Source organism: Vanellus vanellus (assembly GCF_965231255.1).
Source record: "Vanellus vanellus genome assembly, chromosome: 3".
NCBI classification, from domain to species: domain Eukaryota; kingdom Metazoa; phylum Chordata; class Aves; order Charadriiformes; family Charadriidae; genus Vanellus; species Vanellus vanellus.
This window is the reverse complement of record NC_138907.1, coordinates 55,458,821-55,474,950: the sequence shown is the minus strand read 5'-3', so window position 1 is coordinate 55,474,950 and position 16,130 is coordinate 55,458,821. Positions and strand designations below refer to the sequence as shown.

The 16,130-nt window shown below is 36.2% G+C and overlaps 1 protein-coding gene across 1 annotated transcript in view; it reads right to left on the bottom strand.

Annotated features, from left to right (window-relative positions):
• Window positions 1-16,130, bottom strand: part of ADGB (androglobin) — a gene marked incomplete at its 5' end in the record, with an annotated part of 117,023 nt that overhangs the window by 16,207 nt on the left and 84,686 nt on the right. The window contains 4 exons of the mRNA XM_082481754.1: window positions 1,379-1,490; window positions 2,663-2,862; window positions 8,591-8,775; window positions 10,246-10,433. Of these exons, the coding sequence (XP_082337880.1) occupies window positions 1,379-1,490; window positions 2,663-2,862; window positions 8,591-8,775; window positions 10,246-10,433 (685 nt within the window). The remainder of the gene's footprint in view (window positions 1-1,378; window positions 1,491-2,662; window positions 2,863-8,590; window positions 8,776-10,245; window positions 10,434-16,130) is intronic.

Here is a 16,130-nt window from a genome sequence, read left to right as displayed (position 1 = left end):
CAAGTGTATATGTATGAGGAAGGATAATGAAAATAATTTCTCCTTATCTCATATTTTTAATATTAAAATTCTATAACACAATTTTTATGATGCAGGAAACTTGCTGAGTGATAGAATTGGGGTGGAATTTTAGGTTCTGCAGGAATGTAGGGGTGAGAGCACAGGGGAATCAGCTACAGGGACCTCGGAAGTCCCGGTCAGTGGTATGTGTGTGTGTGATGGTCTGCACCAGCAGCTGGAGTAGGGCTGCAGCCTCAGCAGCTCCTATGAGATCCAGGGGCCAGCTACTGGGCAGACTAGGTGTCTAAGCCCAGTTGCTGGAAGGATCCACCTTATATATATGCATACACATACATATATATAGTCTCACTACTGGACTTCCATTCTGTCCCACCGAGCATGATAAGGCCACTAGTGCTGTCTGTGTTTATGTCAGTGCTCTGAGTGCCTGATTTGTGTCGCTGGCAATGTATATATGTATATACATAGTGTGTATGTGTGTTCTGGGTGAGTGTGCCTGCTGGGACTACATCTTCAGCCTTCCTACTGGTTGGACCTGGACGTGGAGTGGCAGCAGCCTCACGTCTCTTGCGCTGTTGGACCCAGCATGATAAATTTTCCTCTAACATATTCAAGATCTAAATGATGCTGTGTCAGCCCCAGCAGTAAAAGGAGAAGCAAAGATGAGACGTTTACCTAATTTCTAAGATACAGACTAGTATTCTAACTGCTTTTAATATGTGGTGTTCTTTTTCTTTTGTCATTTAACAGGAAATGCTAAGAGAATCTGGAAAAAAAAGTTTCTGAAATCTCTCTGTCCCCTTCCTGGCTTGAATGCACAGCCTGTCCTTGGGACCTTTTCTAGTCTTGCTGTCTACCTACATTCTTCTCCCCACAGTACAGAAGTAATACATATCCCCAAACAGGCCTTTTTTCCCCTCCTGTCAGTGTATGTTCTTCAATTATCAGCAGGCGTGTTTCTCTAGTTTCAGTAGAAACTTCTATGTTTGGATGTACTCTGGATGTCAGGGCACTCTGCCTTTATATTACACTTCATCAGACTCTCTGACTGTAGAAGCAGTCGTACTTCTACAATTGTTCCACATCCCTACCTAAAGTTAAGCCCTAACAAGCTCAGGTGAGTTTTGCAGAGTATTCTTTGCTTTCTTTATAATTTGTGAGCTAAAGGTACAGAATCATGCAATCAGACTTCATTTCTATGATTCACAGAACAAAGAGCTTTGTTGCTTAATTATTTCACTCAAACAACGAACAAAAGAAAAAATATCATATGGTCTTGCCTTGTAGTGATACAACATTTTTTTTTAAACCAGTAACACGATGCATTTGATTAAATACATACTTAGATTGAACCAACCTTTGATTTCATTTTTCTCCGTTTCTTTCAGTGCCTGAACAAACAGAGACTGACTCTCTGTAAGTGGCCAACTATTATACAGCACCAATGCTTGTATGATGTACTTGTGAGCCTGTGAAAGAAAATGCAATATGTTAACATACTGAAGCCGTAACAATTATGGTAAGCATTCAAAAGCCTTGTAGGTGATTAAACTGCCAGCTACTGAACTCAGCAAATAAAACACATAATTAATTTACAAGCTTGCACATTACAGTATTCACAAGAAGCTTAAAAAATTAGTGTTAATTCCACAGGTTTTATTTTAATTCCTGTGAAATTAAACAATTACTCATGTGTTTATCAAGTGAAACTAAACTGGGCTATACAATAAGGAGCTACATTCCTTTAAGATTTCCATGTAACTTTCCTATGTATGCCATGTGCTAAAACAAAGGCTTTTGTCTTTGGTTTTAAGATCTACTACAGAACTTTGAGCCCTAACTCAATAATGTCTTAATTTGAGGTAGAGGTGAAAGGCTCCATAGGTTATTTTAAACATTATCTACATTAAACAGGAAATATTTCTCTTTAGAAATTGTTTTCCAAATTCTAAAGCCAGTTCTGAGTCAAAGGAACAACCCTAACATTTATTTCTCAATAATCTTCTTTTTTTTTTTAATATTTTGTTGCAATTGAGCTCAATTGTCAGGAAAAAATCACAGCAGAGAAACACTTGGAGACAGAGAAACAAGAACTGTTTTAGAAATAAAATGTTATTTTTCTAAGACAGACAAATAATACTAGGTGAAGTCAAGAACAACCACATTTTTGACATCCCTCTGAGAAACTCAGCTCAAGTAGCAGCTAGTGTGTGTGTGTTACTAAAGCTTTCGGCTGACTGGCAATGGGGGTTTCTCCATTAAAACTACTAAAGATGGCCTTCTCTTGCATCCTGTTTCAAAGAAAACTCACATTGTAGCATTTCTTACAGTTTTTGGCTCTTAGCTGAAAGTTATACTATACTTAAATTCGACTTGGCAAACGAAGAACAATTAAAGATTGTACATATCACCTTGATTTGAAAACAAAAATGACCTCTTGTTATTTGCTTATTCATATATATACATTATCCTTTCTCCATAGTCTCATTCAGAAACTACCAACAATCTTAATTTTGTATTCCTTGTTCTTGCCCCAGGATATCTGATGTGCCAAAAGAATTATCGATACCCCTTCATTGTTTGGTTTTGTTTTGTTTGTTTGTTTGATTTTTTTCCAAATCCCAGTGATTTGGAATCTTACTTGTTGTGGACTTCCATCATTGTTTTGAAAGTTTTCCAAGAGGATAGATTCATCTTCTAATACAGGTGGACCTTCCCGTACAAGTCCTGGCTTGAAAGAAGTTTTGGTGTCCTTTGAAGATGAAACTTGACCTTTTTTTTTGGATCCTCCAGTTTCTGATTCCTTCTTTGTACTACTTTGAATAATCTGTGTTTTGCTTGCTGCGCGATGATGAAAAATGTCAGTGTTAACTTCAAGAAATTCCACGAATTATTGGCATGAGATAAACAGATGCATCCAGAAAACTCTAATAAGAATTACCATAGTCAATTTCCTCATGCTGTATTATGCTCACAAGGTTCCAATTAAAATTATGCTTACTCCAAATACTATCCTGATTTCATTCTGTGTGCAAATCACAAATCTTTTCAAAGTAAATAATGAGAAATTTGAAAGACTGTATATATAATTATTGTTACTGTTTATAAAGCATATAATTCTTCCCCCCAAACCCCACACTTCTTTCCTGCGCTAACCACTACAGCACCAGGCTATATAGGACATAATACAGATTGCGCTGTACTCCGTATGATAGGGAAGGAGAGGAGAGGTGCATTGGCCACAGCTCTGGCAACTCTTACGCTTAGAGAAATCTCTTGTGTCAACCTGACACAAAGATCATAGCTGACTGAATTTTAGAAAAAAACAATCTGTAAAAAAAAAAAAAAAAACAATTTGTAAAGTTATATCATTGTCTCCTAAGGAAGGAATTAATATGGAAAAACTGTGAAACCAGGAATGTGCGAAAGAAGGGCTGTAACAGAAGTATTAATCCAGAAAATGGAAACTTGTGTTCATTTCTAATGCCATTGAAATCTATGATACTATCGTGCTTGAATGTCTACAGAGACAGGAAAAGGGAACATCTCATAGAAAACTGAATAAGGGCAATAATAACACCTCTACGGAAGCAGCTTCACCTGTGTTACACTAATGATAGTTGGACCATTAACCGAGAAAGAGATATCTTTTTGACTTCACTGAGGACAGAAGGCTTTACTCTCCCCAAGGTTTACTGTAGAAGCAAAGGATGATACTGTATCATTGCAACACTTCAACAGAAAAACGTAGAGAGTTTCATGTGCGTTGACAAAACATCTAGGCAAGTTCACAGGAGTTGACAGGACTATTAGACCAGATTCAGCAAAATTTACCGGTGGTGTGTCAGTGTATAAATGCCAAATAAAAGTTTAAGTGTGCCGCTAGAAACTCAAAGGGAGCCAGGAAATATTGTTTCTTATGGAAGTCAAATGCCGCGGATTACTTGCTATTGCATCTTTCCTCTGCATAAGGCAGTGCTTCCTTTTTCCTAAGAAAATCAGTAGCAGTCAGGAAATGAAAGCAAGACCTTGCAGAGATGCTTTCTTCAAGATGTCTCAAACTCCTAATCACAAGATATGAGTTGCTCTTCCGCATGACATTCACAATCTTTAGCACCTGAGCTTTTCCCCTTGCTGTCCCCAAGGTAAGGAAGCCTGTGAGAGAAACCTGAAGGAAGACAATATTTGGTTTCTTCTAACCCGTTTTTTAGATTGATGCAATTCCGTAGGTGTTGTTTTGTAAAAGATGCCTAAGCAAGCCTGTATCTGTGGAAGAGTTTCTCACTTAAATAGAGCCTGCTGAGCTTTCCAGGTATCGGTTAGCTTCCCATGCTGTGATGGTGAGAGGAGACATCACTCACAGTGGTTAGATTATCAAGTCTTTCATCAGAGGGAATCTAAATCATGAGGCTCTCACTCAACAGAAGTGCATTTGGATGAAGAAGACACATTATCCAGAGACCAGAATCTTGCATGTTCTTTTACATCTTTGTGAAAACCTGCTGCAAAGAAAGAATTTGGATTCCAAACAGAAGAATAACTCTACATACAGACATTTTCCAATTGACTAACTTGCCTTTAGGGTACCATTTGCAATATTTCTGTGAAAGTTCGCAGTCAGGAAGGATATTCAATGCCTGCCTGACCACTGTTATCAAGGGACAGTGCAAATAATTTACACAAAGGTATTTTTGAGTCAGTGACACCAAATAAATGTACTCCCTTTTGTAGTCAACAGAGAGGTGAGCTCCTCTCCAGGTCTGGTGTCTCAGCTTTAGGAGCTGTGCACTACACTCTGAAGGAACCTATCTCTGTCTATCAAGGGTTTCATGGGAGGTTGTATTCCTTAGGCTATAATGAGCTTTCATGAATGCCTCACTATCCTCCTCTTCTCTCTCTCCTAAACCTGAGGAGCTCAAGTATGGAAAAATTCTATAATAATTTTCCCAGAGGATGATCCTGCCATGAAGATAACTCAGCTCAGAGTGGTGGAAACCCCCGTAAGACTCATTCTGCTTTCCTTGCTGGAAAGATGACTTGGAAAAGTTCCCAAAAATGCAGTCACGTCCAAAATAATAGTTCTAGCAATTGTCACCAGGTGGTGCTGTGACCCCAGATTACCTACTACATACATACTGTCTTGTTTTCCAAAGAAAACTGACTAGGGTCTGACTGGAAGGAACTCCTACTTACCTTGATTTCAGATTCAAACAAATATCCGAACGAGATTTTGATACTTTGAGACTGGCTTGTATCAGGCTGCTACTATGAAAAATAAAGGAATTGCGAGCATTCACTTGCCCATCTGTGCTTACAGAACTGCTGTGCTTGTATCAACAAAACAAGTTGTGCTTGCAACGTGTCAATATGTAACTCCGTTATTGGCAAGAGAATGTTCAAGGTCCAAGTCATCTGCTGCATCTCAATGAGGTAAATCAATTGTTTGAATGTAGTTTTTGAGCTATAAGACATTTCTAAAACTGCTGTGACTGGAGAGGAATTAACAGGTTGTGGGTGGGAAAGGAGTATAATGTTTTATCGGTGATGCTGGCACAATAATGTCACTTAAGAGTACAGGCAACACAGTGATCAATTCTATGAGAGGCAGAATGTGTGTGATACTGAATAGGTCTCAAATGTGAGGATTGTGTCTTGCTTAACTAACAAGTTTGGTGCTGATGATATAGCAGTGGTTTCTGTTATTCCTCTTGTGTGAAAACAAGCTTTTTTAGAGAACAACTAGATACTGACAGTATGAATCTTGTTGTATTCAGTGTCAATTGTACAAATCCCCACCTGAACTTGGCATCAGTACTTATGGAGGTTCCTATGTAGTACAGGCCAATTTGAGGGCAGATTCCGACTAGATATGAGGAAGAAATTTTTACACTGAGGGTGGCGAAACACTGGAACAGGATGCCCAGAGAGGTTGTAGATGCACCATCCCTGGAAACATCCAAGGTCAGGTTGGATGGGGCTCTGAGCAACCTGATCTAGTTGAAGATGTCCCTGCTCATTGCAGGGGGGTGGGACTAGATGATCTTTAAAAGTTCCTTCCAACCCAAACTATTCCACGATTCTATAATTTCCTAACACTTTTGACAGTAGCAAAGAAACATGCTTTTACAATGCCATAAATTGCACCTACAGATGATCAGCAGGTTGGGTAATATGATACTGCTATATTGGTTATACTGACTACATTTCATAATCTTTTCTTTTAATTTGGATGCTCTGAAGGATTTGAAACACACAAAATGTCGTCTTTGTGATATACAAGGTGCATACATATAGGAAAAGAACTTCAACTTTAAGGCCACTTGGTCTAGTATTGTAAAAATAATAGTAATAGTAAAACCCCAACAAACAGCGACAGCTTCACAGTCATTCCTTCCAAATGACAGATCTCTATACACTCTCTATTACATATAAGAAGCGTAGCAGAAACAGGTAGATGGTACCTCATTTTTGTTAAAAATTACTTGAGCACTACAGGGACAATTGTTGAAAATATGCCTAAGAATTATGTACCTCATTCAGCTGTATTTATTGTTTCTGAACAGTAAAATTAAAAAGCACTTCAAAATCAAACGTCAATCAACTGGCCAAGAGTACTTTCAGATTACAAAATTTTCATTCCAGTTTTGTCTTAGCTTCTTTAGTTGCCCAGCCCCAATTTTATCAAACAATAAAGATGCCAGTAGCAAACAGCTAATATTGTCTGATGTACTCTGGAGTACTGAGTTTGGCATAACTCCTGAAAGCCTGGAAGTGACGCATGAAAGAGGACGTCTGGATAACCTAACTCTGCCCTCTACAGTGTGCAGGAAGTTATCGCACTACATCAAGGGGGAAAGATGGCAGAGCATCACCATGATCTCAGGCTGAAGGCTCTCTCTATTAAGTCCGGTTGTAAATGAATACCTATTTAGTTGGACAGCACATCCAAAGAAACTGGATTATTTGTGTATCATTAAGAAAAAAACCCAACCATACCGTAAGCCTTAACTACCAACTGATAGCACAGATCGCACGAGGCTGAGTGGTCCTAGCAGAGGCTGGAAGACACCTCTGGAGATCATTTAGTTCAACCCCATTGCAAAAAGCAGGGTCAGCTTGGGCAGGTTGCTCACGGCCACGTCTAGTTGGGTTTTAATTATCTCCAAGGATGAAAACCCCTAAACCTCTCTGGGCAACCTCTTCCAATGTTTGACACCCTGAGAGCAAAAATGAAACAAACCAAAACCCAGAAACAAAACGCCTCCTCCAAATCACCCTTTCTAATGCTTAAATTCTATTTTCTGTATTTCAGTTTTTGCCCATCGCCTCTTCTCTTGTTACTGGGCACCACTGAAAAGGGTTTGTCTTCATTTTCTTTACCTCCCTGCCCCTTCCCGTAGTATTTATATGCTTGAGCATACAGTAGATTCAGCGTAGTAGTTTGCCGGGCTACAGAGAGTCAGATTTAACTGATGCCAGCTGGACTTTTGTTAGCTGCAACCACTAGTTTCAAAGTACTTTCAGAAAATATATGAATTTTAGCATACTTATGAAAGGTGACCTTTGAACACGTACACCGGTTCTCACCTTTAACAAGAGCTGAGCTGACAAGACTGCAATGTAATGAATGGCAATATTTTATTTTTTTTTAAAGGAAGATTAATTTTGAGTGAGTAAATTTCTCAGATTCAACTGCTCAGCCAAAAAATGAGTGAGGTGTTTGCTGAGACTTTCAAATAAATTTGTCTCAAAAGAAATTTTGTTTAAATTCACGTATTCCCTTAAGGGATGTTTTTTCTCTGTATTTCAGTTACTGTCATAAAGAATTGACAATAGCATAATGGGCATTTATGAGCTTTGCAAGTCTGGGGCAAGTAGCGCTTCCCTCAGTGTCTTCTATTTCCATTAATATCATTCTGAAGCTGTAGGAGAGGCAGAGTCAAAAATGGAGTTTTTCTTAAGGATAAATACCGTGTCATTTATTCAAGGGTCTTTTGCCTTGTACTTTGGAGCTCATATGATTGATAAGAAGCCACTAAAACATGCGTTTTTGCTAAAAGGAGCGATGCTTAATATGATGCCTTTAAACCATAAGGCTCAGTGTAATCTGTAAATTATCTACCATGTCCCATGTTCTGGGCATCAGTTTCCTAACAGCCAAAATTTTTTGAACTTTAATATCAAACAAATAGAGACAAGATCTTGAAAATAAAACATATTTCAATTCTCAAGGACAAGACAAGCATTTATATAAAATTTTCAGAACTGAGAAGCTACTTTAGGTATCCACAAAAATCTTTACTCAGTTAGAAAACAAGACCAAAAGGCAGAGGAAGAAAATAAGGCTGGACATCTTATTTCAATCAATCCTTTTGGTACCTTTCCTCATTGCTGAGGACCAAAAAGTCCTGTTCATTGCTTAAAAATGTAGCTGATTTCGCTCAATCACAAAGCAATTATGGATTCATGGAAAAAGTGGGAAAAATAGTATTTTCTGTGATTATCTAAAGTTACGGTAAGAATGTAACTCTCAGTGAATAAAATCATCAAATATAGATACAATACTTACACTGGGAACTCAAAAGTGTTTCATTACTCAAGAAATGAAAAGCAGGGATGACTGCATGACCCTTTCCAGTGACACTCACAATTTCTTCCTCATTATCTAGGACTTGTAGTTTAATGAACACATCTGATTTAGAGGTTTGTGCCTGCACTGTAGCAATATGTGACGCTGTGACTTTTACTGAATACCTAAAGAGGAAGAAAAAAATTATAGCAATATAACCAACTATGCCAGATCATTCTTTTTTAGGAAAGTACCTAAATGCTGTGCTGACTTGGAAGCGAACACTTAAAATTGAGTTTGTAGTCAATGGTCTTCCTGCAAACTAATGGGCTAAGATTCCTGTAGTGAAATTTAGTGCAGTGAATCTATGATCAAAGTAACTGCTTCAGCAAAAAAAGCTGTAGTCTTACCATTTCTTTTTTTTCACTGCCTTATCAAATGTCCAGATGTACATTTTCTCTCCTGCTATACTAGTATTTGTTGAAAAACGTGGATAGCCAGCTGAGGGAACTGTTTCAATTAAAAAGTAACCAAGCAAAATTAAAAAAAGAAAGATTTGCTTTCAAAAGCATTATCTCATCTGATAGCAGCTGCTACTCTGGAACTTAAAAGACTGTGGAATTAAAAGACTGTAGAATTAGAGTCTTAGGATGAAATTTAAATAATATTTTTTGTGCAACTCATAACATTATATGTTATTTGCTTTTTGTCCATAAATTAATTGTTTTTAAAAGACTGGCAACATCAGAGAGGGAAAAAAAAAAAAAAAAAACACCACAACAAACTCATCAAGAGAGAGTTTACAGAATTTGAGTGCATTTTGTATATTTCCATTACATGCTTTCTTCAGTTATATTGAATGTGATTTCTCTTGATACAAATTGCCAGGAATCAAGGCAAAATTTTCTGGAATTAACCTTTAAAATATATACATGTAATCAGCTCTAAGCACTGGGCCTCTTTTAGTGCAGTGTGTAGTCCTTTGTGTAAAATCTTAAGCATAGTGATTTAGGCAGGGTCAGTTCTGAACTCAAACTTTACTAGAATAAACTGATTTTAATAAACTTTAATCAATTAAAAAGGATTAATAAAAATTAAATAATCACTTTTTTATTAAATATGTTCTCCTAAAAGAATCAGCATGCTAAAATGAAATGAATATAATTGTTTCTGCCAACTCTGCAAGATGGAAATTGGTCTGATTTAACAGAAAAGGAAGTGTTGTATTTCTGGAGTTTATTTAAAGCTTTATCTGAATAGCTGAAAAAACTATCAAACTTTATGTCTCCCCCCCACCTGCAAAATCCCAATTTTAATACATATTTAATCCCAAAAAGTATTATGGAATTTCAGTAATTGACATAGGAATAAGATTTCAAGACCAAGCCTACAGAAATGCAAAATACTGTTATTATAATTTTAAAGTCATAGTCTGTGTACTTCACACCTGTTCTTCATTAAGCAGTGGTGATATTTCAGAAAATAACACTTTCATAAATGGAATGTTAAATTTGGTATTGCACATTGATGGTCCATAAAATTCAGATATTTGCTTTAATACCTTCCCCTTCTAAGAAAGAGGAAATAACATACTTTTCTGCCAGGGGTGGTCCATATGAAAGCCAGAATTTAATAATTCTTCTCTCAATATTTACCTGAACATTACGTGCTTGTCATTGGGTATGTAATACTCTTTAATTTCTTTAGTAGAATACACATTATTTACAGCCTCACGAGAGAGAAATGGGAGTGGACTATGAGAACCAATGAGCCGGAGCCTCCATCTTCCACCTGCCAGAGGTAGGTCACCAGTACATGCTTCAGCCATAAATGTATATCCTTTCTGAAAGAAGAAAACAAGTAATTTTCACTTGGAAATTACACTACTCAAAATGAACTCTATAACTACATGCAACACACTTTTTGTCCATGTTAGACACGTAATGAGATGTCCTTCATAAGCAAGAAGGACTATATAGTCCTATTACTATAGAACTACATAGTTCAATTATAGTCTAACTTATGAAGCATCTCATATTACAGGAATTTATATTTGGCAAAAATTTACATAGTAAGTCAAATCCAATCTCATCTAACGTCAAAGTTGACCTTATTTTTAAGGGCAGATACAAACTCCTGAAGTCATCTTCTAATCAAATTATTTTATGATTCTAAGTTGTTTAATAAAGTCTAATATAACAAATATATATTAATGATTTCTTACTCTTATTTAAGCATATGCAGTACTCTAGTCTGAAAAGTCTTCTTATAACAGGACTAAAGTTTAGTAAAACATATTTATTCAGTGTATTTCCTTGCTTTGTACATCATACTACCATGCAAATAGCTCCCTGATAAAACACATCTACACATCTCCAGGTTCCATAATATTACCATTCTTTTTCCTGTAACATCATTAGCAATAGTATCAATCAAAGTCTTTTGATTTGGTACAAAATATTTTTTCCCTCTTGATATCTCACCAAAACTATATGTGCTGCTGGTGGTGATAGTAGTAGTATTAGATGACATAATAAAGAGAGAGTTAAAGACTGCATAAGCCAAGAACTTTCACTCCAAGCTCTGAGACAATCACATCAAACCTCTACTCTTGCTGGGAAACATCTGGCCTCTATGCCAGATGTAAGAAAGATGTGTATATTAAAGAGTTGATGTATTTGAAAACTGCACAACAATTTTGAGATTATAGGTACTTTTAACTCCAAAGGTGACCACAGCTGAAGATAAGGAAACTAATATTTTGGCAATTCGTGCACAAGACATTTAGCAAAAGCTAGCAGTCCTCATACATATGAAAGCAAAATTAGATACAGATAAAATGTAAACATGAAAATAACTGCATTCACCGACAAACCAGAGATTTAAAAATGTCCCTTCATGCTGAAAGCACTGAGAAACTATGGGTGAATGCAATTTGCTGCACGGAAATTTAGAGATCAGATTCATTATGTCTTCAAACCTGAGGTTAAATTCATATTGTCCCTAATTCTAATAACGTCATTGCAAGTATAGCATTAAAAGTCAGGGTATTAATCTTATTTTTATGAAGATGTTGATTTACAGAAAAATATTTCTAGTATTAGAAAAATCAATTAAAAAATAATTAAAAATGCAACACAATTAATAAGCCTGATGCAGATTTATCTGCTCTTTATGAATCCTGAGAAGAGTAATATGGGAAACCAGACTATAATTTACAAGGTTTCAAAAATTTAATTTTGCTTTTGAAAAAAGAAGGCAATATGAATGTGATTACTTCAAAGGCAGGGGGAGGAAAAAAGGATATAATGAGTGCAGTGGCTAATTGCAACGTAACAGGGGAACTCAGGATTAAGTACTTTCTTCAGATTCTCTGAACTAGCCCTACCAACTTGCTATTTCAAACATTAAAATTTCACGTTCTACCCAAGAAATAGTCCAGATGAAAATTCTTTGAATGCTTTTCTCTCTTCACAGTCTTCTGCTAAATTTCATTTAAAAGAAATTAGTATTTACCAGTAAAAAAACTTTGTTAAAAAATTCCTGTAATAAATAGGGTTGTGATTTTAAGACTATCCAATAATGCAGGGTTGTGACTTCAGGACTACTGAATATTTAGAATGAAAGTAAAAGAAATGATTCATGATTCCAATTTGTGCAATGGTAACTGTAAGGCACTTTACACTCTTTAATCACGACAAAGTAATAGCAACCATTCAAAGCTATGATTCAGGAGAACTCACTTATTTAAATATCTATTTAAGCATATAGTTAAAGTCCTCCCTGTTCTTAACAAGTACACTTAGAAAGTGAGAGGATTTTAGTCAGATATTCAAGCTTTCTGACACCATGGTACGCACGAGAAAAACATTCCGTTGTATACCTGTTTATAAAGATAAGATTATACAATCTTAATGTTCACTATAAATATGCAGAAAATGTACTTAAGCTCTGGTATCTGGTAGGAACACACAGTAATCATCAGTCAGTAAAATAAATAGATCTGGAAAACCCCATCAGATTTATGTCTCTCTTAAAAACCTTTGAGAGGTTTCATTACCTACTTAGATATCTTGTTACAATTAACAATCTCTAGAATCAGAAAGGGTTGTTTTCTAATATACCACCTAAGCTAACTTTTTGGTAAAGTAAGATGATTTCCTTATGTCCTTCTATGACTAGTCAAGAAAATAACTGATCGGTGCCCTTGCTCATATAGGCTTCTATTTTCTAGACTAAATATGTTTTTAATGATGATTTCTTAATCTCTTATCTTTGTTGGTCAGCTGAAGCTTGTGGAATGCTTATCTCTATCCTTTTCTACAGTGTGTTCAAAAAACTCATGAATAATAGATTAGAATTAAAAAAAAACAAACCAAACCAAAACCAAACCAATTGTATCCAGCAGTACCATGGAAGAAGAAAATTTAATGCAAAAAAAATCTAAACAATGCAAATCAAGTAGCTAGTTTCTATCTAGATTGTAATGTCTGCAGAGACATTATTACGTTATTGCTTGTGTGCAGATTTTGTCCTTATTGTCAATCATTCCAAAATGAACTACAATATATGCCAGGAGTGTCTCTGAAGCAGAATAACAGTCTGTTGATAGGATTTCTTTTTAGCTCTGTTGTAAATTGCCGGTAGTTTTGAAGCAGAACAGCTAACTAGTAGGTTTATTAAAAAAAAAAAAAAAAGACAGGGCTTTTTCTGTATTAATATTGACATTTAGGAATTCAGGCATACTGTATAATTTCTTGCTTGATGTATTACATCATTGACTACTTTTTACAAAATACTGTTAAAAAGAAAGGTAATAGATTAAAATGATACCACTGTATTCTGTGTTGCATAATAATTGCATAATGTCTTGTCAAAACATCAGTAGAGCTTCCAATAGCTTTTACACGTCCACTGAAACATTAACGAGACAGTTACAAATAGGAAGAAAACAAGCTCAATTGTACAGTATAAGGTTATATTTTTACTGAGAAACTCAGTAGCAGTGATTAAGAAATGTGATAAGAAGTAGAAAAATACAGCAATGCTACACAATTCTGTTTTAATACTTTTAAACCAAAATTACTCTTTAGTAACATTAACCACGTTTAATATTTTAAAATGTAAGTCATGAGTTTAGAAAATAATAATAAATAAGTCTGCTTTAAGTGAGGACTTCTTCAATAAGGAAGGACAGGAATAAAATAAAAGGGGCCATTTTTATTAGTTAATAACAGAATCACTGAGACTATTGTGCTGTACCCATGAAAAAAAAAGTTACCATAGAACGTACCAGGTGGGTTATCACCTAGCAAAACAAGCATTTTCAATATTAAAACCACTGCACTGCACGGAGTGTTGGTAAGATCTTATCTGGAATACTGTGTAAAATTTTGGACATCTTTATTCAAGAAAGATATGTTAAACGGGAGGAGGTCTGAGAAAGAATTAGTAAAATCAAGGAAATGGAAAACCTGCCTTAAAGGCAGAACTAGACAGCTGTATCCTGGTAAGCAGGACAAATGCTGAGAAGAGATCTGAAATAAATCTGAAGTTGTGACTGTTCTTTCCACAACCCATCACCTTACTGAAAAGCAGTTAAGTAGTATTCACCACTGAGATTTCTTTTTGCATCCTGCCACTTGCCGCTGTTGGATTCCAAACTGAATTTTGTTGTCTGGTGGAATCCACAGCCGATTTCTGAGGATCCCAAATTAGTTTTGAGCGCTTGAAGAGCTTATCTGCAACCCTTCTTTTTGAAGCATATTCCTCCAGCAGTAGCAGTCCTTATCTGTCACATTCAGCTAATTTTCACTATAAACACTAGATAAGGCAAGTTCATTCTAGTGCAAAAATAAAGTCTCATGAAATTGGAAGTTACAGAAGAAAGACAAGAAAACTACTCCTACAGTGTTAGACTGTCACGGACATCAATTCCTCGTTAATGACAGATGAGACTGAGAAGGCTAAACTGTGAACCTAAGAGATCAACTGTGAACACATGGCTAGGATAGTTAATATTAAGGGTAATATTAAAGAGGTAAGAGGCATAGGAAAAGAAGTAGTAAATTATTATATAGATAATTTAAAGTTTTGGATTAGTTAGGTCTGATGAGCTTCTGAACTGTTTGAAGGATAATTCAGTAACAAGTTAAAACAATCACAAAACTTTTAAATTATGTTTGATAACTGATGGAGGGCACGCGAGGTACTGGAAAACTACAGAACTGCAATGTTCTATTTTTTTTTTTAGATGGACAAAGTTATCTAGGAAATTATCAGTCAGCATAACTCCAGTGGCTGAAAACATAATGAAATACCTAATAAAATAAACTCCTTGCAACTCTCCCTACATAGCAAAGAGACTACAAACCAAACTCCTATCAAACCAATCAAGCTTCCTTGTATAGGAAAGCACACTATGGGAATGAAAGATACCCCACACTGTCTCTCTGACCATTCTTCTAAACCTAAGGAAATGCTGTCATAATGAAGAAGCTAGGGTCCTGGCTGCTGGACAATCACATCCAGAAAGCACATATTCATGGCTCTTTTTGGAAGAGTAGGATGCAATCAGTGAGATTTCAAAGACCTAACCTGAACCTGATTCCATTCAATATTTTTATTAGTAATGTGGATGGTGGAACGGAGAACATATATGTTTAATTAGCTGATCCCACAAAGAAGGATTGTAACTTTAGAGGAAGAGAAAAAAAAAATTCAAAATTATTTTAAGCTAGGGAAATGGTCTGAAAACATAGCATTACAATTGGTAGTGAAATACACTCTATTTAGTCAAGACTAATACACTACAGGATTCAGTTCTTCAGGATAGCACCGAGGGTTACAGAAGTACGAGTCAACAATGCTGTTGCAAAATAGGGCAAACATCACAGTTGGCTGTATAAGCAGAAGTAAAGCCCAGAAGACAGGTAAACTAATTGGTCCTTACTCATCATTTGTATGGCCACAAGTTAATCCTTGGTGCAAAATTTACTGCGCTCAGTGTTGTGCGTGATAAACAAGAAAAACCCTACAGCAGTTGGAAAGAGTCCAGAGGAGAGAGTAATCAAGAGACTGAGCAAACTGTCTTCCTTAGCCTAAAGGTGAAAAGGCAGGAGGAGGGGAAGCCGTGATAATTGTTTAATAATATAGGGTTTTTTTATAAGCAATTTACAGTAATGCTTCTGAGGTAACATATAGGCTTTGAGGGGGAGCATATCTAAAGCTGTATCTGGCATCAATGCTGCAATTAGCACCTGAAAACACATGTTAATTTAACTATTGTAAGCCCGACTTATAAAAGGCTATTTAAACGTCATTCTTAGTCTGGCCTCTGACTCTTGAAGGTCGTTCTGTCAGATAGATAGCACCAACAGCAACCATATTGCCATTGATCAGCCCAGCACAGGGAAGCTGGATAATATTCCTCCATTTAAAGATAGTAAAAAAATATCAAAGAAAATTAAGGCTAGGCCTTCACTGTTAAAGGTTTAGCACAGAAGTAGATTAGTGACAGTCTCTGTTCAAACTTGCTAAT